The 24337-nt window shown below is 51.2% G+C and overlaps 1 protein-coding gene across 16 annotated transcripts in view; it reads left to right on the top strand.

The window, feature by feature from the left end:
- NCAM1 (neural cell adhesion molecule 1) overlaps positions 1-24337 on the top strand; it is a 181041-nt gene that overhangs the window by 132080 nt on the left and 24624 nt on the right. For 3 of the 16 annotated variants that reach the window (XM_077306235.1, XM_077306229.1, XM_077306237.1), the window contains exons 9-15: positions 2534-2563; positions 6360-6510; positions 7055-7239; positions 8212-8308; positions 9065-9235; positions 9713-9844; positions 15814-15855. In XM_077306235.1, the coding sequence (XP_077162350.1) occupies positions 2534-2563; positions 6360-6510; positions 7055-7239; positions 8212-8308; positions 9065-9235; positions 9713-9844; positions 15814-15855 (808 nt within the window). Of the gene's footprint in view, positions 1-2533; positions 2564-6359; positions 6511-7054; positions 7240-8211; positions 8309-9064; positions 9236-9712; positions 9845-11639; positions 11655-15813; positions 15856-24337 lie in introns of all 16 variants that reach the window. The other 13 variants (XM_077306239.1, XM_077306230.1, XM_077306242.1 and 10 more) reach the window with 5 other exon arrangements.

Genomic DNA, 24337 nt, shown 5'->3' with positions numbered 1-24337 from the left:
ACGTGGCTGCTCTTTAAGGGTTCACAAGACTTCTCCTTGTGGCCGTATCTCTGCCCTGCATCCGCTAACATCAGAACAGCAGAGGCAAATTCTTGGGTTGTCCCACAGTCATTGTCCTCCAACACGGGCAGGCTTGGAGACAAACGAACCATCAGCTGCCAGCTAAATACGGAGAGGCCGTTGTCCCCCAGGAAGCTCCATCCTTGCCAGCCATTCCTTTTATAGGTGTGGTCTGTGAGGAGGGGGAAGTGGAGCAGAGCCCCCTCCCCCCGGAGTCTAGCCACCGCCTTTCTCCCACCACTGCACTCACCCCAAAATCCTTTCTGCACTCTGGTTTTATAGCTTGAGGGAGGGCCCAGCTGCGGGTGCACAGAGGCCCTGACGGGGTTGGAGACACACCCTGATGGGCTTGCTCAACATTTCACGTCTGGCTGCCCTTTCTGCCCAAGACTTTTGACTGGGTGGGCATTGTGCTATGGAAGCATCCTCAGCCGTGACGCTCCGGTCCTCAGGCTCCGCTCTAGGATTGTGCTGCACACTTGACCTTCCCTGCAGTCGAGGATCGTATTAGGAGGGAGTCCAAAAGCCCAGGGAGGGATTTGCAGCAAAGATTAGCAGTCCCCAGACTCCCCCGCTCCATCTTCCCAGCACTGAGATACGCAGCCCTTGGATCTCTTCCTCAGGCCTGGCTGCCTGTTGCCCCCTCCTGGCCAGACTCTTGATTTGTCGCCATCACCAGAACAGAGGACGCTCTGAAGCTTTCTTAGTCTCCCCCCTCCCCACCCCGTTTTGACAGAAAGGCCTGGGCCCACTTACATAACGACGCAGCAGTTGACAACACCTTGAATTTGTTAGGAGTGGCGGTTGTCTCCGAGTTCCGGCGTCTTCTAGGTCCAGCGCCTCTCCAGTCCTGGTGCTCTGATGCAGGCGTCTCTCACAGATCCTCTCTCTCTGCCTCCTCATAAAAACACACACACTGAGTGGACGGGAGACCTGGGAGCAGGATCTTTCTGAGAGGCACAGGAGCACATTTTTGCCACCTTGCCATTCTGAGGCCTAGACAAACGCACTCTTACTGCTTCCATAAAGGCCAACAAAGATTTATTCAAGGCATGAGCTTTCGAGTGCAAGCACTCTTCCTCACTCGAAAGCTCCCGCCTTGAATAAATCTTTGTCGGTCTTAAAGGCACCTGACTGGACTCTGATTTTGTTTTGTTGGGCTGCCTCAGACCAACACGGCGACCCACTTGAATCTGCTTCCATAAAGTTCCTCAACACCAGAGGAGGTTAAACCGCGAGGTGCTGCAAATATTTTCTTGCATGCCCTTGGGAACTTCTGTGTCTGATAACATGGGAGAAACGTTCTTTTTGCGGGAGGGACTTCCTTGGTCCCACCTCAGACTTTCAGTTATTAGATTTCCGCAGAAGCCGTTCTGCAGAGAGGGAATAGGGCATCAGGATACCACAGCGGACTAGGGTTTGTTCAAGCTGCGGTTTATCACGTGCTCTGAATACAACTTCATTGCTGAGAGCCTCTGCTGTGGTGGGCAGGGAGACTCGGCCGGAGTCCCCGCTTCCTCCATTGGCAGGGGCCTTGCCGGGAGTGCCCTGGATGTCTGTGCTTGTCCTTTGGTCTGTGTGTCGGCTGCTGCTCTCCAAACGTCAGCAGAGCTTGCTGCACTCTGAGTCTTGTGCCTTCCTGGCTGTGTGACTTTTGACTCCACAGCCATTACAAGCTAGCCGGATCGGCCCTGGTGACCACTTGGGTGGGAGGCCCCGGGGAAGCCAGGGCTGCTGTGCAGAGGCAGGCAAGGGGAAACCACCTTGAGAAACACCAAGGGTTTATTGGCATTTCCTCCACCACCAACCACGGGGGATCAAGCTGGTCCTAAGGACAAAATGTCGTTGGGGTTCGGGGAGGGGGGACTATGCCCCCAGTATAAAGGCTCCGTGGCTGTTTTCTGGACGTCAGAATGTACTCTTTGCGTCTGTTGTAAGCGTCTCGCTTCTTAAAGAGCATGTGCCTTAAACAAGGAAGAGTCACGCTTGAATGCATGCACGGGAAGCCTTTTTTAAGGATGTCGCTTTTGCAGCTGGTCTCTCCTGGCAGACAGAGGGGCTAACCCGGTACCCGGAGATGTTCGTCGGTGTTGCAGGGGCTGCCGAAAGTTGCTTCCTGGGATTTCTTTGCGGAGGCGTCATTGAGGGTGTGAGGGATTTGCAGCGGAGTGGCAGCTCTGGGTCTCTTGCAGCCCGTTGGCCTTCGCTCCGCCCAATGTGACACATTCCGAATGCCCATTTGGAATGCTGAGCGGGAAGGGACGTGACCAGTAGCCGTTCCCTTCCACTTTGTGCCCCACCCACCCACCTGCCCCCTTTCTTCAATTTGGTTTTGCATGTGCATGGAATGAAGTGTGATGCATACAAGTTTTTCACTGAAGGGTGGGGAGGGGGGGAGGAAAAACAACCTGTGTAAACTTTTTATTGCTCTTTTTCTGTGTGTGTTGTGTTTTTATCTATCTGTTCTCTCCAGGCTTCGTGGACTCGGCCCGAGAAACAAGAGGTATAACACTGCCAGACAAATAGCCAATCTTCTATAGCTCTGTGTATATATTACACATGTCTGTGTGTGTGTGTGTGCGTGTGTGTATTTGAGGTGTTGCAAATTAACCAATCTCTCCTAGCAGTAACCACGCCTACTAAATCCAGTGTGAATGGCGCAACTGCATTAAACTCAGTGAGATGCATCCACAATAACAGGCCCCAGCTCTTTGCTGGTAGCACTAGAACTCGCTTCGCCGTGTAGCCGGTCTTCAGGTGAACAAGCACGGTGTCTTGGGGACAGGGCAGGCATCACCGAGCATCCTTCTGGGGCCCTGGTGGAGTTCAAAAGGGGGGGGGGATTTTTCAAGGAAAAGGAGGGGGGACGGGACACGACAACTATTATTTCCTTTGAATCCCAGAGGTAAAAACTGTTTCAAGGAAGAATGTTGACACCTCCTGGCAGATCTAGCAGTCGATTGGATTTTAAAAATGTATTCCTTTTACAGATTCCTGCGTTTTTGCTTTGCAACCCTCTCACAGGCACCAGTGCTTGGAACACGATGCTTTTTAGAAGTAGCACTTCCGTTCCCCGGCGGGCAGCTTGGCCATGGCATTGCTGGGGTCCACAGCCGGTTCAGATTCACTCGTTTGCTCATTTCTCTCCTCTTAGGTGTCTTCTGATTCTGTTTTTTGGGAAATGTTGCATCACATTCCATCTCAAAAAGCAATGCAATTACCTCTCTCAAAGTCTGTGTGTTCCCCTGAAAAAAACCCCTGTAGGCCAAACCTAGGGAGGGGCAATTGGCTAACCCAGGGACGGATCTGGACCTCTTCCCCAGGTTTTGCCAACCCTCAGCTGAGCCGCAGTGTCATGGAAAGGGTTCGGTCGTGTCTGTTGGACCCCCCTGCCTAGTGACTGTTCTGCACCTGCCTTGAAGACTCTCCGGAGAGATGAGAAGGAGAGAGTTAAAATGCCGACTAACCAATTTCCTTGTGAAGTTCAGTCAACAGCTTCCATAAAGCCAGGATTTCCCTCGGGAGCCAGGATTTGAATTGCAAAACTTGGATCTGGATGGTTGTGTCGTTTGTAGAGGGACCCGGTCTCGATTTTGTTTGTGCACACGGGTGCTGCATGCAGGGGGTTTCAGGGTCCGAGAGGGGCACCTGGCCTCTCTCCTCAGCCAGGAGACACAGCTGGTGATGCCGAAGAGTGGCTCTTGGGGACAGTGTCTGTTTGGTATGCTGCAGGCTGGCATGTTAGCATCGTCATAGCTGCAGGAGCAGAAGTTCCAGGGGCACGTGCATTTCTAGAAGGACTGGGGAACCCGAAGACCAAGGAAAGTCATTCGGTTGGGAGAGGCGGGTTGCTGATCACTGATCTTTGGGAGCAGTCTATTAATCAGTATAACGTCTATCAAGGGAAGAGATTGGAAACATTGGGATCAATATCAAGTTCCGTGTGTCAGAGCTGGTTTCATCAAAAGGCTGACGGTGACTGTTGGCGGCTGGAATTCGTGCAAAGATCTCTAGGCCTCGCTAAAAAGGAGGGGGGAAGTTTGTGCACCTTCCATTTCCTGTAAAAAATTAACAACACAAATGCACCTGTAGCGCCCCCTCCCCTCCTCCCACTCTGACGCAAGTTTAGTTTGGCCCTAAAGCACAGGGGTGGAACAAGGGGACTCTAGGCCTCAAACAGATTTTGCCTGGAATGAAGTCAGATCCTGCTCTGCTTTGAGAAGTGTCCATAATTGGATGTTCTTTATTCTTTAAATCTATTGAACATCAGGAGTGGTGTGGTTGACCTCCCATTCTCTGAGATAGCCTCCCTTTCTGATTCTAAGAACTGAACACGGTTCCTCAAAAAGTTCCTGGAGTAAAGCTCAGCTGCTGGTCTCTCCAGAATAGCCAGAATGTGCTCTTGTTGATGGTTGTGGTGGTCTTCTAAAGTCCTTCATTCTAGCTGCTAGGCCCACCTACCTAACTTCCTCCCTTCCCTTCCATCCATCCATCCCAGTTCCCAGTATTCTCTCACTTACCCAGAGAATGTACAGAACTGATTTCTTCTCCCCTTTTGAGAACTTGCTTTTGGGTTGGGGTGGGGGCTACATTTCTAAACTTTGGCTTCAGTCCTGTAATGAGTTCAAGGGAAGCAAGGAGGAGGCATGTCAAAGATGTAAGAGAAGAAAAGAAGGCAGTGGGAGGGGGTGGGGAATGGGGAGACAGTAAAAGACTGAAACACGGGATGGGGTAAGATATGGACATGCAGGGAGTTCTGTAACTAATTGAGGTGGGCTAGATTTGAGTCCAGCAGCACCTGACAGATCAACAAGATTCTTTTTTTTTCTTTTTCTTTTTTGTGGGGGGGGGGGAATAATCTGTTGAGAGTCAGATGGTGTCTGATGAAGGGCAGTTTGACTCTTGAAAGCTCCCACCCTGGAAATCTTATTGGTCTCTGAGGTTCTTGCCTACTGCAGACCACCACGGTTGCCCTCTGGAGATGAGCCCAGCAGAGCCTTCCCCGCTCCATGTGTTTGTGTTGAAATGAGCAGGCAGAGCTGCTCATGTGCCCATTTCTGACCTGCCTGTAGAGATCTACTGCAAGAGAGCCAGCCTTGGGAGATTCCGTCAGATTCGAGCACCTGTCATTGCCCTTGGTGGTTCTTTGACTAGACGCCCAGAAGCAGCAGGGCCCCTGTGTGGGCACATATCCAGCCAGCGAAGGGCCCCTGCCCACCCCCGTGAGCCATCGTCCCATTGCTGAGGCGACAGCAGTGGGCGTTGGGTGGGACGTGCATGGCGGGGGCACTCTCTGGGGGCTACAAGTGGTGCTTGGGATGGGTTGGGAGCGAGCCGGCAGCTTCTGGGTACCCATCTGCCCTGCACGAGGCCCATTCATGGTCTTGCTGACAATATTTTGGGACGGGGTGTGGGTGCTAAAGGGCGGTTTCCTAATCCTCTGCATTTGTGGACTGGCTGTTTCTTTGATTCTGGACTTGAAATGTGTTGCTTCTGAATAATTGTTCCTTCTGACGGATTTTATTTTATCTGACACTGTGATATAATTAATGGAAACGGGGCGTGGCCTTCCTCCACGCTCACCCCATTCAGGCCTGGTCACTTGGGCCTGAAAGCAAAGACCTGTACCCCAGAGCCTTTTCCCCTTCTGCCTGCTGCCACCAGGGCAGCTGCCTCCAAGCTACCTGAGGACAGTTTTCCCAGCAGCGTTAGCCACGGGGACCTCCGTGGGCCATCGGTAGGCAGAGGCACCAGAGGGCTAGAGGGGAAAACTGGCCATTGGCTTCATAGGAGCCCCCCGGTCCACGTGGCTGGCTGCATTTGCAAGCAGAGTTCCAGGCTAGAGGGAGCTGTGGCCGTGTCCAGCAAAGAACGCCTTTCATGGGAGACACACTTCTCTGAGCCAGAAGCAACTGTACCAGGCAATCTGGATCCAAGATCCCATGTTGATCTTTACAAACCTCTGCCTGCACAGCACGGAGCCTGATCTAGTTTACCAGTAAGAGGGCAACTCAGTTCCCTCGCCCGCTTTCGCAGCGCTCTGTAGGATGGGTGCTTGTGCTGCATGCAACAAAGAGAACATCACAGCTTCCCTGAGCTCCGTTCCGTGGGATGTGGAAGGCAGGCAGCTCGCCTTCCGGGGTCTCAGAGAGGCAGGAGTTGGCTGCTGAAATGCCCTTGGCCTGGCTTCTTGCCCTTCCCTGTTGCCCCTCCCCCCCAAACACACACACACACACACACACATTTATTTTCCCCTGTTCACAGCCTGCCTGCTGACTCTCACTTCCTTTTCCTGCCAGACCCAGGATGGGCGCATCGTGGTACGCAGCCATGCACGTGTTTCTTCTTTGACACTAAAGGACATCCAGTACACGGATGCGGGGGAGTACATCTGCATCGCAAGCAATACCATCGGGCAGGACTCCCAAGCCATGTACCTGGAAGTTCAGTGTAAGTGGGGAGACTATAGCAGCAGCCCCTCCATTGCGGATCGCAGGGGAGTTAAGCCCCCTTCCACTGCTTTCCATTTCCCAAACTCCAATCTTTGGTGGGGAATGGGTTCGGGTGGGAGACCAAAGGCACAGTGTGAGGATGTGTGTAAGGAGTGTAAGTGTGTAAGGACTATCACTTGTGTATCAGTCCAATGAAAGAGGTCAATTGGAACGAAATTATTTGGGTGGGGAGAGGGCTGTGACTCAGCGGAACAGCCCCTGCTTGGCATGCAGAAGGTCCCAGGTTCAATCCCCATCATTTCTAGTTGAAGGATCTGGCAGCAGAGGATGGGAAAGACCTGAGAGCCACTGAGTAGACAGTACAATGCTGACCTTGATGGGCCAAGGCTGAGATTCTATATAATGCAGCTTTGTGTCTATTAAAGGAGAGGTCTTCTGTTTTGCATGCAGAAGGTTGCAGGTTCAGTCCCCAGAATCTCCAGGTAAAAGGACCAGGTAGTAAGTGATGTGAAAGACCTCACCTTTCTCTTTTCCTATTCCAGATGCCCCAAAGTTGCAAGGCCCTGTGGCAGTTTATACCTGGGAAGGCAACCAGGTGAACATCACCTGTGAGGTTTTCGCTTACCCCAGTGCCGTCATCTCATGGTTCCGGGATGGGCAGCTGCTCCCCAGTTCCAATTACAGCAACATCAGGATCTATAATACTCCAACGGCCAGTTACCTGGAGGTGAGGACTCATGACTGAGTGAGAAGGCAGCATGTGTGGGGCTCTGTTTTGGCTCTTAAGTGCGTTTTTAATGTGGGTATCAATGCGTAAACTACTTAGAGTCCACAGTGGGAGAAGAACAGGGTAGAAATAAGTCAAATTCTGTGACAGCATGGATGGGGGATCCCAGTGTTTTTCCTTATTGTAAAGGGGGGTGGGGGCAGCTGTCTGTCTGCAAGAGACTGCAAATACAGTCATATTTCTTGCTAAGGAACAGCTGAATTATGATGAGACTGATGCTGATCCCCAGTTCCTTATTTGCAGTTCCAAGTCTCTATTGGGGACGCCAAACAAAATATTGGGAGCATTAAAAAAGCTTTGCACCCCAAAAAGAACGATAGACCACCACAAATCTTGCAGCCACGTTCAACTTTATTGTTATGACCCACACTTCCTGGTTAGCTCAGGGTGGGCGACAGCATTTTCCAAATCCAAATAACATACCATTATTGGCAGTTGGGAATATTGGGAAATGCCTTTATTACTCATACTGGAAAAATACTGTTTTGGGGAGGTTTTCCTAGTGGAATTTCCAGCAGCAGCTTTATGAGCCAATGCGATATAGTGATTAAGAGCCGTGGACTCAAATCCGGAGAGCTGGGTTTGATTCCTCACTCCTCTTCCTCATGAGGCTTGCTGGGTGACCTTGGGTTAGTGACAGTTCTCCCAGAACTCTCTCAGGCAGTTGTGGGGAAGGGAAAGGCCTTGAGACTCCTTCAGGAAGGTATAAAAACCAACTGTTCGTCTTCAGGCCACACAGCATGGACCAAAAACACCAGGGACAGAGTTAAGCCTCTCGCTGAGATCCCTCTCAGTTGCCCTGACCAGTGGCCGCCTGGGATCCCAGCACACTCTCTTATGTAAGATCCCAGGGAGCTTCAGGCAGCAACAGACTGGCTTTCCTCTGATGCCTCCCCCGGTTGCTCTCTGCAGGTGACCCCGGATTCAGAGAATGATTTTGGGAACTACAACTGTACAGCGGTCAACCGGATTGGCCAGGAATCCTCTGAATTCATTCTTGTTCAGGCAGGTGAGTGACCCAGGTGATTGGCCACTGTATGAGACAGGATGCTGGACACGATGGACCACTGGTCTGATTCAGCAGGGCTGTTTGTCTCTTTGTTTCGGAGAAGGCCTCAGCCGCCGTGCCTTGTAGTGGGTCCTCCAGAAGAACTGGTTGGCCCCGTGTGAGGCAGGATGCTGGACTAGATGGACCCTTCCTGGTCTAATCCAGCAGGTCTCTTCTGAGGTTTTTTATCAGGGAAAGGCCTTGGCCTCTCTGTCCTATTGCTGGCCCTGCAGGGGAACTGGTTGGCCCTTGTGAGAGACAGGAGGTTGATGGACCCTCCCTAGTCTGACCCATCAGGGTTCTTTTGATTTCTTAAAGGGTTCCAATGTACAGGTAACTTTATCCACATAATTGTGTTGAGATGGGGCACTGGAGTCTACAGCAAGGGAAAGCTGAAAGCTATGTCCCTCAATGGCTCCGAGAGAACCAGGCTCAACTGGAAGTTCTTATGTCACATGACCTGATAAGACCAATCTGGTAAATGGATGACTCCTGGAAGTGTCCTTTGGGCCAATGGTGAGGCAAGATAAACATAGGTCTGTCCTGCAGCCCTCACAGATTGCTGGTGCTCTTTCGGAAGGACAAGAGCTCTCCTAGCTCTGCCTTACTTTAGCTTCCCTTCAAGCATTTCTCCCCCCCATACAAGGATGGGGTGGAGCTGCCAAGTGGCCGTCCTGCGTCACTGACCCCCCCCCCTGCTCTTTCTGCCTGCCTCAGATACGCCGTCTGCACCTTCCATCGACAGAGTGGAGCCCTACTCCAGCACCGCTCAAGTGGAGTTTGACGAGCCAGAGGCCACGGGTGGCGTGCCCATTCTCCGGTACAGGGCAGAGTGGAAAGCCCTGGGGGAGGAGGACTGGCATGGCAAGATGTTCGACGCCAAGGAAGGTAGGGGGCTCAGTGGGGAGACTTGGCCAGTTCTGGGCCGCTGGGGGCGAGGACTCGTGATCCGGAATGCTGTTTCCCTCATTGGTTAAAGGCAACTTTTGGTTTATAACCCCGTCTGTTGGAAGGGCCAATAAGGGAGGGCAGGACTACATGGCGGAAGATTCCCAACCCCAACGTATACCTGAAATTCACTACTTTGGGGCGGGTTAGCCAGAATTACTCAAAACACTCCTAAAAATTCTGGAAGTAATGAATACGTACCCCCCACCCAATAGTTCACAGGTTTTGGTGGTGGTCAAATGAAGTTTTCCCTCAGTTGTGTTGAGAATGGCATAGCAGGACCCCTCCCTAGCAACCCCCGTCTGCCCCTGGTTCAATTCCTGCGTATAGCAGTAAGCCATGTTGGTGAGTGTAGAAGAAAGTGTTTCTGCTGAGGGATTCACCATTCCTCCTCTGGGTCCTTCCTTTCTGGAACAGCCAACATGGAAGGCGTGATCACTGTCGTGGGCCTGAAGCCAGAGACCACCTATGCAATCCGACTGTCTGCAGTCAACGGCAAAGGCATGGGGGAGATCAGCAGCGTCTCGGAATTCAAGACCCAGCCAGTCCGTAAGTTAAAAAAGCTGCTTGCCCGCCTCTCCCCGCTGTCTGCCTTCCTCTTATTTTCTTTCCCTGCCTCTCCACAGCATCCCTGCCATGCAAGGATGGAGCCAATTCCACTCACAGGTTGAGCTGTGCCCTATTTGACAGCATCTTCCCTGCCTTCTTTACTCTTGCCGAGCCATAGCATTCACCCGGCAGCTAGACTTTCTCCGTTCCGAGGACCGCTCTGCCTCTCCCGCCAGCCACCAGTTGCAGAAGCAAAAGTTTTGCGATTCACTGGCTTTCACTGCCTTTTCAAAAATGGCTCCTGCGTCTCTGCTGAGTCCAAGTGAGGGGTGTGCGTGGGGGCAGAGGCTCTTGTGCAGGGCGGCACTAAGGTTGCCAGCTGACGAGGGAGGCGTAGGGTTAGCCCAGCTTCCTCTGTGGTGAAATACATGCTTGATCGTGGAGCGTCTGCAGTGCTCCCACTCAGATGAGGCCTGATTTAGGTCTCTCAAGGCTTCCGTGTCACCTGGGCAGCCCACCCTGACCGGCCCCCTTCAGAGTTAAGTCCAGCCATGGGCAGATAAAGGCAGGAATGTGGCCGGGCTGAGCAGTAAGACGTGATCTGCCTTGGCGGGAAAGTGGCAAGCTATTCACGCCAGCCTCCTGGGGAGTGTGTGTGTGGGAGGGAGGGGGCAGGAGCCCTGTGGCAGCTCCCACTTAAGGTTTCCTGGGGTAGTTTCCACACTGCCAGCCTTTCTCTCTCTGTGGGCGAAGCATGGAGTCACAAGCTGGGAGTCGGTCTCAAGGGGGATCTTGATGCTGTCCTGCTTCCTGAGGAAGTGCGGGGGGGGGGGGGATGCTTCTCTTGTGACTGGAGTGTTTTATCCTCCACCTGCTTTCTTCACGTGGGGAGCGGTGAAATCTGAGCTGTCCCTAGTCCTGCTTGGTTTATAATTTTCTGGCAGATTAGAGTCCTGAAGCCCCTGAGAGAGGAGTCACTTTTCAAGAACAGAAGCTTCCAAGAGTCAAAGGCTGCTCAGGAACGGAGATCCCTCAGCCCCTCTATCCCAGTCAGAAGGTGGGAGCTCAGTTCCCACTCATATCTGATGAAGGGAGCTTTGACTCCTGATAGTTTATACTCCCAAAATCTCCCAAAAGATTTAGGTGATGCTGGGCTCGAATCCAGCTGTTCTGGGGCAGACCAACCTGGTTACCCTCGGAAAGGGACCTTCTGGTCGAAATAAATATGTGCACCAATAAATGTGACTGTGGCATCCAGTGAGGTCTTTTGCCCAGCTGTCCCGACTGCCTCCCGGCTTGCCCTGGGCCTGATGCCCCCCTCATATTTACTTGGTCTTCCTTCTGCCCCTCTGAATTAGATGGACCTTGTCTTCTATGGATAGTATTTTGTGCCTGGGAAGAAGCAAGCAGAAAACCTCCCCTGTTCCTCCGATCTGCTCAGCGTACTCTCTCTGTACTCGGGGCATTTCAGCAAAAGCGTAGAGGGTGCCACTGTTTTTTCCCCATCAGCCTAAATTGGGCGGCTTAGGATTGCGAGGGAACAAGCCTTGGTGCCCCTTTTCAGTGCTGCCAGTAGTCACTGCCACCTTGCCCTTGCTGCAGCTGCCTAGTACCTGCTGTGCTCCAGACAGTCTGGAAGTCCCGTCTTGTGACGCTCACTCGCTTGTGTATTTTAAAATTCCAGCGCCTTGTTCTATCGCCTCTTTTTTTTTCATCTCTGTTACATCTTTTCTTTTTTGGGCTGTGTGTCTGTGTCTTTTCTTTTCATCCGTGTTCCAACCATGGGGAACTGCAGGCACTCCGCCGCCACGTAAGTGCTTCTTCTGAGTTTCTTTTCCTTGGAGTGCTTCCCCCCTAACACCGGATGTAGATCTAGACCTCTGTTTAACTTAGTTTCTCTCTGGTCTGTTTCTGGGGTCTCTTTCCCTTTCTGTCATACTTCCCTTCTCGTTCTTAGCGGGAAAGGCATAGCTGGTAAACTTGTGCACCTCCTAATAATACTGACTCTAGAGTAGCTGTTCTGTTTCCCAGTTAACATGGTTGTTTGTAGATCTTGTCTGAGAGGCTGATGCCTCCTTCTTCCACATCTCCAGCGCATGCAGTCCTGTTCATTTCTGCATGGATGCCCATTTCCCTTGCAGGGACATCCCCATGGCAGGGGCAGCAGCTTCTGGCCCACGGGCTGCCTTGTGTCAAGTAAGGCTTTTCTCTGGCCCAGTCCCACTTTGCTCCCCAGTGCTGGGTTCAGATGTCCCATAAAAGCATCAGACCAATCGTCCATCTAGCCCAGCATCCCGTCTCACACAGAGGCCAACCTATATTAACCGGATATAATTCTGGGTTTAGACTCCTGTGGAGACCAGTCGTCCACAAAATGAAAGTTGCTTGTTGCTCTTCACACTGTCGTTCCGTTTAGCATTAAGGGAGATTATTTGGTTTCCAGATTTCAAAACGTCCAAAAAAAAAGACCTATTTGGGGGCCGTTTCATATGGGGGCACAGACAAGCTTTGTATAGAATCATAGAGTTGGAAGGGGTCTCCTGGGTCATCTAGTCCAACCCCTGCACTATGCAGGACACCTAAAGTTATGCGATTCGGCAGCCGAAGCGGCCATTCCCGCCTGTAGCAGCGGCTGCTGTGGGCAGGAGCGGCCGCTTCGGCTGCCGAATCACACAATCCTATCGGGGTTCCCATCGATAGAAGAATGACAGGCGTGCTCCGTGAAAAATGGCCCTGAGAAATTGGCCAGTCTAGCATTCCCATGAGGCTGCCACTCTATGGTACAATCTCCAGCATTTCACAACATGCCTGCAACTGTGGCTCTTCGAGTCGATGCCTTTGGTAGCCACAAAGGTAAGACAAGGAACAGAACAAGTATCTCTTAGAGAACAGCACGGATCGAGCAGTTTTGTGACCGAAGCACCCAACTGCTGGTGAACATGCCCCTAGCTAGCATGGCCAAGTGCCTGTTGTAGCCAGTCTGGGCCTCCTTTGGGAAGGGAGTGTGGCACGAGACCAAGGTCTAGTAAATGCACCCCTTCCAGTTTCAGTGGGCTGTTTGGGTGGCCTGGGCTGCAGTGGATCCTCTGCCTCCTCACCTGGGCACATAATGACTCCCCCTCCCATTAATGTGGCTGCAGGGGAACTCAGTGGAGGCTTTTAAAGCTAGCTGGCTGATGGGGTGTCATTTGCCCAATAAAGTGGTCGTCAAACGCAGCCCAGTTTGAAAATGGGGAATTAATAGCGACCCCCCCCCCTTTAGCTGGTCCCTGAGAGTCTGCGCTGTGAAGCCTGGAGATGAAGAGCGACATTCTGGGAAGGGCTTGCCCTCAGGGAGGGGGTTGGAAGGAAGCGAGGACCCTTCCACTCGGTCACAGAAGCAGGAGGCTCCAAGTGCCATCTTCTGCTTTAAAATTGACTTAATCTGGAAAGGAAGAAGAAAAATAAGGTACCTGCTGTCAAAACACTGCCAGATGGGCCCCGTGAAGCATTGTGCTTCATTAAGACGCTCCTGATTGCACTTTGCACTGAGCAAGGCAGAGGAAGGTTGGGAGGACGTTTCGTCACTAAATCTCTCCCCCCCCCCCTCATCACAGAGCTGATAACCTTTGCATTTAATTGCATGAATGTTGTTTCTTAATTTTGATGAGTTGCTGGGGAGATTTTTTTTTTATTTTAAATGAGAGAAAGAAAATGGGTTTGAGCACCAGAGACCCCAAAATAGACATTCATTGCTTTGAAGTTGCTGATTACAAATTATCTTCCTTTTAAAGGCTTCAGTAGTATTCTGATCACCTAACTCAGAGACCAAATTTCCCCTAAAGGAGCCTTTTGAAGCTCCGTTCTAGAGAAACATCAGTTGAAAACATAAGCACATTTTTTCTTTTAATTAAAAAAAAAACATTTCTATCCCTCCGTACTGAAGTTGGCTAACAAAGCAGCAAGTTACAACTTCCGTTCTGCTGGCCTGAGCATGGGAGGCGTTTGGCAGATGTTGCTGCAATCACCATCCCTTGAATGGCCCAGGCTAGCCGATCGCTTCAGCCCTTGGAAGCTGAGCAGGGGTGGCCCTGGCTGGTACTTGAATGAGAAAGCACCAGGGTTGCCACGCAGAGGCCAGCAATGACATAGAACCAAAGAGTTGGAAGGGATCTCCTGGGTCATCTAGTCCAACCCCCTGCACTATGCAGGACACTCACAGCCCGTGAGGGTTGACCCAGGAGGTCCCTTCCAACTCTGATTCTAACCCTGTTGCTCGTCCACTGTAGCCTGCCACCCCCTTGAATCTTCACAGAACTGCTTGCCTTGAAGACCCTTTCAGGGATCTTCCAGACTTGGTTGCAACTGGACGGCACTGTCCACCACCTCGGTGACCATTCTTAGACTAGCCCCGACCTGGCCCAAGGGCAGATTTTGGGGGACACGGCCGCCAACCGTCGTATCTGAGCTCTTTCTGTCTGCAGGGGCAGCGTTTGGGCCAGAGCAGGGGGGCTCCTGGCCTTTGAGCCTTAATTTGAGCCTTGTGTCCTGTGGCCTTGCATAAGCCGGCCTGTTGGAGCCAGCGGTTGCCGAAGATAGAACTCCTTACTTTTTGTTTGCTTTATTTCACTTGTCCTTTTTCTATTGTATTTTGGTGATGATTTTCATACTGTTTTCAGCCACTTCGGATTCTGTTGGGCTGAAAAGGGAGGTGGATGAGATATTGTTTAAAATATGTATATAAGTAAGCAAACCCGGTGAGGAAGATCAGTTTTCTGAATACCGGAACTGTGGTCCATCTGAACCAGACCAAGGGCCCATCCGATCCAGCCTTTGCTTCCTGCAGTGACCAGCCAGATGTCTCAGAAGGCCACGGCCACTTCCTGGCTATGCCTGCTCCCCAGCAACCAGTCTTCAGATGTTAATGACTTCGGAACATGGAGGCTCGATTGAGTCCTGACTCCGAGGCCTTGAAGGCGAACCCTGTCCTGTCAGATCCCAGAACAGAGTCAGCCCTGGCGGTACGTGGGTGGGAGTCTGCTGAGGAAGTTCCCGGTAGCTATGCAGAGGTAGGCGATGGCCAGCCACCTCTTGTGGTCTCTCACCCTCCACCCCATAGAGGGTCACCTTAAATCAGTTGTTTGGCGGCACTTTGGCCATTTCTGCCCCCTCTGTCCTTCACCAGTGAAGCCCTCTTACTGTACTGAGTTGGAGGAGCTGTAATAGACACCGGTTTGTTTGTTCTGAGTTGGCTGCCCAGCGGGTGGGTGTTGCTGAGGCTCTGCTGTGGCTGAAACGGGGACAGAGCCAGCAGGCCTTGAGGATTGACATCCCAGTCTCCTAACACCCCACAGTCCACTTCTTCCGTGTCAGGAGAGGCAGGTGTCAGCAAGGCCAGGTGGGGACTGTCCTTCGCGCTGCTCTTCTGAACCGTTGGCAGAGGCAACCTGGGAAGAGGTGGAGGCTTGGCTATCGTCATCTCGACAGCTGCTTCCGAAGCAGGGCTGCCTGAATATCTAGCAGGAGAGTCCTGCTTGCACAACCCTTCCTCACTTTGGCCCTGACACATTCCTTTTTGCGGTATCCTTGACTTAAGGAACGGGGTGAGGTGGCTGCAGACTGGCGAGGCCTGCCTTTGGAGGGAGACTGGTGGGCCATTGGCACGCATGATCTCACTTGGCCCCAGACCCACACCTGAGTTCTTGCCAGCTCGTGATGGAGCTGCAGTCTCCCCCCCCCCCCCCTTCCTTGAGGGACAGGCCGATTCTCCTCGTGGCACAAAGACTCCCACCGTGGCCAGCAGTCCACTGTCAATCCTCTGTTAACCCCCGTTGACTGTTTTCTGCATCCAGGGTGTCATTTCTGCTGCAGCCCCTGCCGCTGCCTCCTTCAGCTGCCCCTCTCTGCTCTGCCTTTTATTTTCCTTCGTAATTTGTCTTCATGCCGGGCTTCACCTTTGTGTGTCCTGTCTGTCCTTCATGTTTCCATAGCAACCCAGCCTTCCACCGAATCCAAAAGCACCAAGCCAGCCCGTGAGTAGCAGCAAGGTTTTCCGTCTGTCGGCCCCTCCCGATGCGGCCCTGCCTTCCTCTCTTCCGCCCCCCAGCCCCCCTCCCATACACGCACATGCTGTTTCCAGTCTGTGTCTCACCGAGGACAGTGTGCAGTGACCCTTGCTTTCCATGCGCTGGTCATTCTCTCGGTGCCATCTGGCATGAGCGGAGAGGACATGAAAACGGCCTTTGTGCCTCTCCCCACCCCTGCACGACTCCCTCCCCCCTTCTCCTGAGTTTGTGTGGCTCAGTGCAGATAACTCTGGGTTTTGCTGTGGAATTCTCTTAACCCACTAGAAAATAACGCCTAATATCAGAATGCAAGCCCCTCGTCGGGTGAGTGCCCTCCCGCCTTTCCGAAGCCGGAATTCTTTCTTTCATAAATATCGAACTGATGTGCTGCAGCTCCCGCATGGAAGAAAACCCAGGCTAGGCTTTCAAAGTGAGCCCAACACACTTGAGAAACTTCAGAGTCCAAAGAACTCCAAGCCCTGAGGCTGGTTCTGCCTCTCGGCGCAGCTGACAGAGTCAAGAGGGGTGGGTGGGCGGCAGATGCAAAGGGGTCTGTGCCGCTTCCGGCAGGCCCTCTGCAGGGGAGCTGGTTCCCTCCGAGTGTCCGAAGCAAAACTGTCCGTTGAAGACGGAGAGTCGGAGCAGGGTGCCTTTGGCGGAACGTATGCTGTCGAAAGGCCGTGGCTTCTGAAGGCTCGTTCCTAAGAAGTCACCTTGAGGCTTGGACAACTAATTGCATAACCCTTCTCTGCTTGCTTTGAATTCTCCGAACAAGGAATATGCCTTTGTGGATGCTGTAGCCAACCCGGAACCCACTTGGCTTGTGATGTATCTAAGTGGCTGATCATTAGAATACTAAAAACCGACATGGACCTTCTGGAATGAGGGGCCTGTGTCAGCGCATGTTGCTGTCTTGGCAGGGCTCTGTCGGCCTGCGTCTTGTGCTGTGAAATTGCTTGCTATCTGCCGGAGTTCAGAGGTAGGGACGGTGTTGTCTGATTCCTCTGATGCACCTGATCAGAATTCTAATTTCCCTTTCTTTTTGAAGCAGGCAGTAGTTCTGTGCTGCACTAGGCAGATTCAGAGCTCTTGGCTGTACAGGTTTGTCCTTCCCTGCCAGACGCGGGCCCGTTTCCGTTCAGCTTTTGGCCTGCACCAGACCAGGCAACCACAATCGCCAGGGAATTCCTTCTCCATGTGGAAGGACCCAGGGCGCGCTCCAGATCTTGACGTCCGTTTCCCATGAGATTTGATGAGACTTGATGAAACCAAGAGATGATTTCTGAGGCAGGTAGTGCCCAACAGACACAGGTGTGCATGGCTTCTCATCTTGCCAAGCAGGGCACCGTGCTGCATCATTGGAGAGGCCAACGAGTGATGCCTCTGCCTTCTGAGAGCCGGTGTGCCGTCGTGATTAAGAGCAGCGGCCTCCAATCTGGGGAAATGGGTTTGATTCCCTGCTCCTCATCTACATGCAGCCTGCTGGGTGACCTTGGGCCAGTCACAGCTCCCTCAGAGCTCTCTCAGCAGCCGTCCAACTGAAATGGCTCCTGGGAATTGTCCTCTTTGGCTCCGTGGGGTGGCCTTCAGGACTAGGAGGGGCCTCCTTGAATCACACCAAATTGTTGCTCATCTTTGATATTGCTTTTGCTTCCCACGCCACCATTTTGGGGTGAGGTGGGGACAAATAAATGCACACCAGGCAGTACAGCCAGGGGCTAGGAGCCAGGTTTGGCATAGATCTCAGGTGATGGCGCAGGAGCTCAGCTGGCAGGCAAGCCAGACTGAAGCAGCCTGCAGCCCCCATGAACAAGGCTGGCCTGGAGACCTCGTGGAATTCCAGCTCGTCTCCAGACAACAGAGATCAGCTGCCCTGGGGGAAAGGGCTGCTTCGGAGGGTGGGCTGGGCAGCCTTCTCCCCCACTTAGCTCCCAAACCCCACCCTCTCTGAGGCTGACCTCTGAAGCCACCAGGAATTTACCATCCTGGAGTTAGGCAGAAGAGCGGTCCATGGTAGCCCCGGTGTGGCAGAAGGGTCATGCGTCTGCTTTGCTCTGGCCGTCTCCGTTCCTCTGACTTGGCCCTGACTCCAGGGGGGGCATGTTGCATTTCAACCCCCCCCCCCTGCCCTGGCCACGCTTCTTAGGCTAAAATTAATTCTGCTGCAACGTCTTTCCCTCCCGACTAGGAAGCTGTGTGAGCAGGGTGTGCGTGTTGGTTTGCTTGCTGTCTTTCCTGCCCCTATAGAAGGAGGGATCCATTTGCAGCGGATCCTGAAGGCAAACGCTGGTTTCGGCAGCTCCCTTTTGGCTGGGCGAGCTTCCTCCGAATAACGTCTCTTTCCTCTTTCTTTTGTTCCTTCCGGACAGGCTTCAGGATGCGACTGCCGCTCAGATTCCAGGAAGACTCTTCTCTCCTGTCAATAATGTTTCTTCTCCGTCCCTGTCTCAGCATTAATTCCGTGCTGCCCTGCAGCTCTGCCTAACCCCTGAGCCTTTTGTCGTAGTCACTTGTGGCTTCTCCTTGTTTAATAATCTTGTGTTTGCAGGCTGGGTTTTTTATTGTCTCCCTCCACCCCCACCCCACCCCAATGTTTCTCCCAATGCAGAGTGGCTAATTTGATTTCGTTTAGACTTTAATTTAATCTGTGATTGTTGTTGATTGGTTTGCCCTTGCCCATTGTTCACATCAGTTTTTTAATTTCTTTTGTATTTTCCATGTGACCTCCTCCACTTTCCTTTCAACCAATCATGTGCGTGCGTATCATGTGACCTTTGTCATGTGGCTTGCATGGGGCTGACGATGTCGTCCACGCTGGCGAACAGAAGGTAAAAAAAAAATCACGACACAAAGACGCAGGTTTGTTCTGATTGGTTGATGAATTTTACGCAGCACAAGACAGATCAAACAAACCCTACAGACTGGCCACTCAGACATACAGTAGAAACCACTCAATTTTCTTCTTTAAATTATTATTTTTTTTTCCTTTTCAGCCTTTTGTTCAGTACATTCTATCTGCATGCAAAAACAATTAAACAATGTCTTGTTATCCTTCTGCTGAGCTGGCAAAATAGCAGGGGAAAAATGTTTACATTATTTACTTCTCTCGATGGGGGGGGGGGGAGTTTTGCGTGCCCCTCTCAGATGCTTTCTGTGTACACACAAATGGAAAGTGTGAATGTGGCAAACACACACAGCATGCGGGATCACTAATTAGGGAGCCAGGATTTGTTCCAGACCCTTGCACCTGGAGCCGACCTGAGTTCATTTGAATTGCTCCATGGATCCCCCCCTCCACCTCCCCCGCTGGAATCTTCAGCACAGCAGAAATTTGGTATCTGAGATCCATGGTGGCCCATCAGACCATTTGTAGTCTGTTAGTGAGCAGAAGCATGGCTTCACTTTAGAAAGGGCTGCACTTAGTGTTGCCACTTAGCTAATTTGTCTCCAGTGCTCTCTAGGTGTGTGCCAAATCCCCCCCTCCCTGGTATTTTTCAGTTTCTGAGAGCCAGCCTGGTGTAGTGGTTAAGAGCGGTGGTTTCTAATCTGAAGAGCCAGGTTTGATTCCCCACTCTTCCTCCACATGCAGCCAGCTGGGGGATCTTGGGCTCCTCACAGTCCTGTTACAGCTGTTCTCACAGAGCAGTTCTGTCAGAGCTCTCTCAGCCCCACCTATCTCACAGGGTGCCTGTTATGGAGAGAAGAAGAAAAGGCGACTGTAAGCTCCTTCGGGCAGTGAAAATCAGGGTATAAAAAACAACTCTTCTTCTTCATAGTAAACCCTAAAATATTGCTATTTTCTGATATTCTGAAATCCCAATAATAATGTGGTATATGGATTTGTTAATATTAAAAAATGCTAAAAAAATATCGGCTCCATTATACTTATTATAGTCAATGGTTTCCATAGGGTACAATGGAGAATCGATCTGTTTTTTTTTAAGGTAGAAGCACAGCTGCAGGTGCCTCTCCTCAACATCCCCCCCCCCAAAGTTTGAAAAAGATTAGACCAGGGGATCCAATTCTATGGGCCCACAATGAAGGTGCCCCCACCCCCCATTGTTTCCAATAGAAGGAGGAAGGCATTTAAACTTTAAAGGGAAAATGGTCCTTTAAATTTTATATGCCTTTTGCAAGGCAGCACTGTGATTCAGAGTGAACTCCGTAGGCATTTAAAGGGCTCACAGTCCATTTAAATGTCTTCTCCAAGCTGAGAGTTCACTCTGAAGGCATTTAAAGACACAGAGAGCCTTTTAAAAGCTCTTTAACTGTGGCTATCTGGCTGCCTCTCCCCCTCTCCCCAATAACAAACAAAATATCTGGTTGAAATAATACACAGAAAATACTAATAAGGCATTTTGGGGGGATTTCTTTGGTTCGATTAGCCAAATGCAAACCCCTAGTGTTCTCCCCTCTTGTGCAAGATACAATTGCCCTACCCTGCCCCAATGTAGGGAGACTGATTCCAAAAGGGTGAAATCAAATACCATGCATGACGCAGGATACTGCTGAAGCCAGCAAACCTACGTGTCAAGTCTTTGCCTTTCTCCTGAGAGGCAATGGCACACATAGCTGTAGGATTCTTATCACATCAGCAGCCAGTCAATTGCAGTGGAAACAGCAGAAAAACGGACAAAGGATCCTGCTGTCCCAACTTTCAATATGGAACTAGATGTCACTGGAAGGCTGGAGAATTCCGCACAGGGGCATCATAGCAGCAGCTTTCTGGGAGCAGAACACCCAGTTCTGATCACACATTTAAGTAGCCTGGTTTTGTTCCCCTGTTTGCGTATCATGATTCAGCAGTTGGGCATTTTGTAGCATCACTCCAGTAGATTTATGTAGATAGGAGCAGGCTGTGGATAAACGTGCTCATATTTTGGAAAGAGATGAGAAAAAGCCGTTAAGACGAGAATTTATGTCAGTGGAAGCCAAGTTGCAGATTGATGCAGAGAAAGACACGAATTCCTTGGCAGAGTCAACTTTTTACCTGCTGCGGGGCTTATTCATATGGTGGGAAGACGGTCCTGGTGCTCATCCCCACAGCAGCTTTTGCTGTGAGAAAGAACCTGAATGGAAGCTGCATTCCTCTTGCGGTGGCATCTGATGGTTCCCCCAAAATCAAGAAGCAAACAATTTGCCCCTTGCAGTATCAGGCAATCGGTTTACTCTCCAGTACAAAACTCCAGGCGACAAGGAACGGATGATTCCATGGTGGTTGCAACCTCCCTGGTGGTTGCACTGAAACTTAAATCTTCCCTGCAAAATACTCGTTGAGCCCAAGAGCAACCTGAATTTGAGGCATCTCTCAAACTCATCTCCCCCCCTCCCCAATTATGCTTCCAGACTTTAATCTGACTCCCCTCTGAAACAGCGTTTCAGTCGAAGAGTCCTAGGAGGCAGGGCAGCCCTGGCAGGAAGGGTGTTCGGGACAAGTCCATTGAATCCATCACCAGTCATGTCCTCCTGACTCTCACCTCAGGAGCAGTCCTCATCTTTCAAGCAAGGGCTTGCCACAACGCTAACGCTGGCCTCGCTGTGCACACGCAGAGGAGTCCGGGGCCCGTTCTCCCTCTCTTCCCGCAAAGGTTCCGGCAGCACTAACACCCAGCATGTCCATCGGTATATTGCTCTGTTGCCCCGACTCATTCTCCTCATGCATTCCTGAGAACCCTCACGCCCGTCCCTTCCTCTTGGTGTTGTAAGTCACAGCTTGAAATCGTGGCAAATGTTTTGTTGCGCTTTTACTCCTGTTTACACAGAGGCCAAGGGAAGAGTTTAGAGAGGCCGAGCCACTGGGCCAGGGGTTCCTTCCTTTTAAATACCAGCGTATAGTTAACAGTAATGTTTCCTACCGGTGAAGCACACTTAGAGATTTCAGGGCAGCAAATGAAGCGTCCTCCTGCTCTGGCCAGTCAACATGGGTGCAAGGAACAGGGTGGAGCCGGGTTGGACCGGGAGAACTCACCACTGGAGGGAATCTCCAGCCCTGTTTGAAATAAAGACAGTGAATGATTCACCCTGACTGGCACCGTGCAGTGACATTTTGCTTCCTCCTTCTCACCATTCTGAAAAATGGCCAAGACATATTTTGCCGGCTGTGATTTGTATTAATTCTGCCCATTTCATTCTCCGTCTCAAAATCTGTACTTTGGAGGCTCTAGGTTGGATGCAGTCTGCACTTTCAGTTAGGTGTTCTTGTGCCTCTTGTTTTATTGTTGAGCTTGCCTTTTCTGACTTATTTTCCCTCCCCAGGAATGAACACAGCAACCCACCCTCCCCATCAGACACCTAGTGTCTTGGAAAGCTCTGTCTCTCACGCTTAGCTTTGGTGGGAATTAATCTCTGTTTAAAGGGGTTTCTCAGACTGATAGGCCAAGTTTTGACCTCCTGAAGTCTCCGTGAAGCTCTGTGTAAATGGGAGATGCGCCCCCACCCCCGCTGTCCTTGCTGCTTCCAGGCTCCTCCCCCTCCGTGTCTTGTGCATGTTTTTGTAGCATGACCCCTGCAGCACCCTTGATAACAAACGTCTTTTCTCTCTTCAGCTACTCACATTGAGCGTCATGCTAGGATGGCCGGATGGTCTGGACAGAACTAACGTACTAAACCCGTGAAACTTTTCGTCCTTTTTGTGAAAACAGTCTTGTACTAATCCACATAAATGTGTGTGCGTGCGTGTGGTTGTGTGTGGATAATGATCTTTCTACTTACAGCCTAAAACACAGTGCAAAGCAGAAAGAGAGAGAGAAAGACTTCTGTCACATGAGCTTTACTTTCCGGTGGTTCTTGCTTTGGACGATGCCAATCACAGTTCTTGGCTGTTTCTGCAAAACTCAGATTACTCAGCAGGGACCCTGCTGTCTGGCCAGGGACCATCGAAAGGACACTTCCTACAGAGCAGAAGGGCCCCAGTTCCAGCCTCCATCACCCTTGCTGGGCAGGAAAAAGCCTCCACTTGTTTTATTCGCCTTGAATATCCCTTGCAGGGCCTAGCAGACAGGACTGGGGGCTTTTCCGCAGGCTCATTTTCCTCCTTGTTTTCCTGTTTCTTCTTGGAGCGGGTGGAGATCCACACATGTTTTCTCCCTCTAGTGGACAACTGTATATTACATTGATTTATGTCCAACATATCAACTATACCGCATTGGTCAGCCCCCACCTGGAGTCCTGCGTGCTGTTCTGGTGGCCTCACTTCAAAAAGGAGGTGGACAAAATGGAGAGGGGGCAGAGGAGAGTGACGAGGAGGATCTGGGGTATGGAGACCAAGCCCTATGAGGAAAGGCTGAGGGACCTGGGAATGTTCAGCCTGGAGAAGAGGGGGTTCAGAGGGGTCAGGAGGGCTCTCTTGGAGAATTTGAAAGGTTGCCACGTAGAGGAGGGCAGGGAAAGGCCGCCAGGCCCATGGTTTAGCCAGAGAGGCCCTGGCCTGCTCTAGTTCTGCCTCTTTGTCTGAAATTGCACGGAAGTTCTTCACTCTGCTTTTGCAGGGAATCCAGGTTGTCCTCTTGGCAGCCCACTGCATATTCCAGTGTTGTCCTTCTTACCTTCTTGCCATTGTTCAGATCTTATCTGTAGATTTTTTTTAAAAAAAAAAGACGTAAGATGCAGCAGCAGCCACAAGTTGCACCATCTGGAAAGACATAAGCGTCCTCTCAGTTTCCTAGTTGCTTTTTCCTTAAACATTTCTCCTCTTTCAAAGATGCTTCCTTTATCTACTTAGTTAGTTACTTCCAATTAATTTGATTTGTCCACAGCATGCCTGAATCCATCCATTGTCAGTTCTTGTTGAGGGCGGAGCTTTAATAAGTGCCCCCCCACACACACACACACTCTTTGTAGCCAAAGCAATGACTTGTTAATCCTTCCTTCCTTCCTTCCTTCCTTCCTTCCTTCCTTCCTTCCTTTTTATGATTATACATAATAAACAAAGGGATAAAACATTTAAAAAGCCATTGATGTGGCTGCGGAGAGAAATTGAGTTATTCAGACTTCTGGCCAGGAGGTGAGAGGAGAACTTTTCCATGCTAGGAGAAGAACAGGAGGAAAGCCCTGCTGGTTCTGAGCATCTGCTGTCCATCTAGTCCAGCATCCTTTCTCAGGCAGTCCCCCCAGAGGTCCAACAACAGCACCTATCAGCTGAGACCCTCTCCTGGTGTTTGGGGTTGGAGGTAGACTAAATTTTCTCTCCATTCGCTGCTCTCCATTAGATGGTGCTCTAGAAGGGATGGGGTCCCAGGGAATGGCAGGGGGGGGGGGTTCTTCAGAGGAAACCCTTGGAAATGGCCAATTTAGTCTTGACTTTGACCTTGTGGCACAATCTTAAGAGTGTTTTCCTAAGTGTAAGCCACATTGGACAGACGTGAGTGAGATTCTGAGTAGGCTTACTTAAGGCTGGTCTCCTAATGGTAGTGCGGTTGAGGTTTCCCTTTCCTGCAATCGGCTGCAAGCA

The sequence above is a fragment of the Paroedura picta genome, chromosome 12 (genome assembly GCF_049243985.1).
Source record: "Paroedura picta isolate Pp20150507F chromosome 12, Ppicta_v3.0, whole genome shotgun sequence".
Lineage (NCBI taxonomy): Eukaryota > Metazoa > Chordata > Lepidosauria > Squamata > Gekkonidae > Paroedura > Paroedura picta.
The sequence above is the reverse complement of the archived record's forward strand: the minus strand, read 5'-3'. Positions and strand labels throughout refer to the sequence as shown.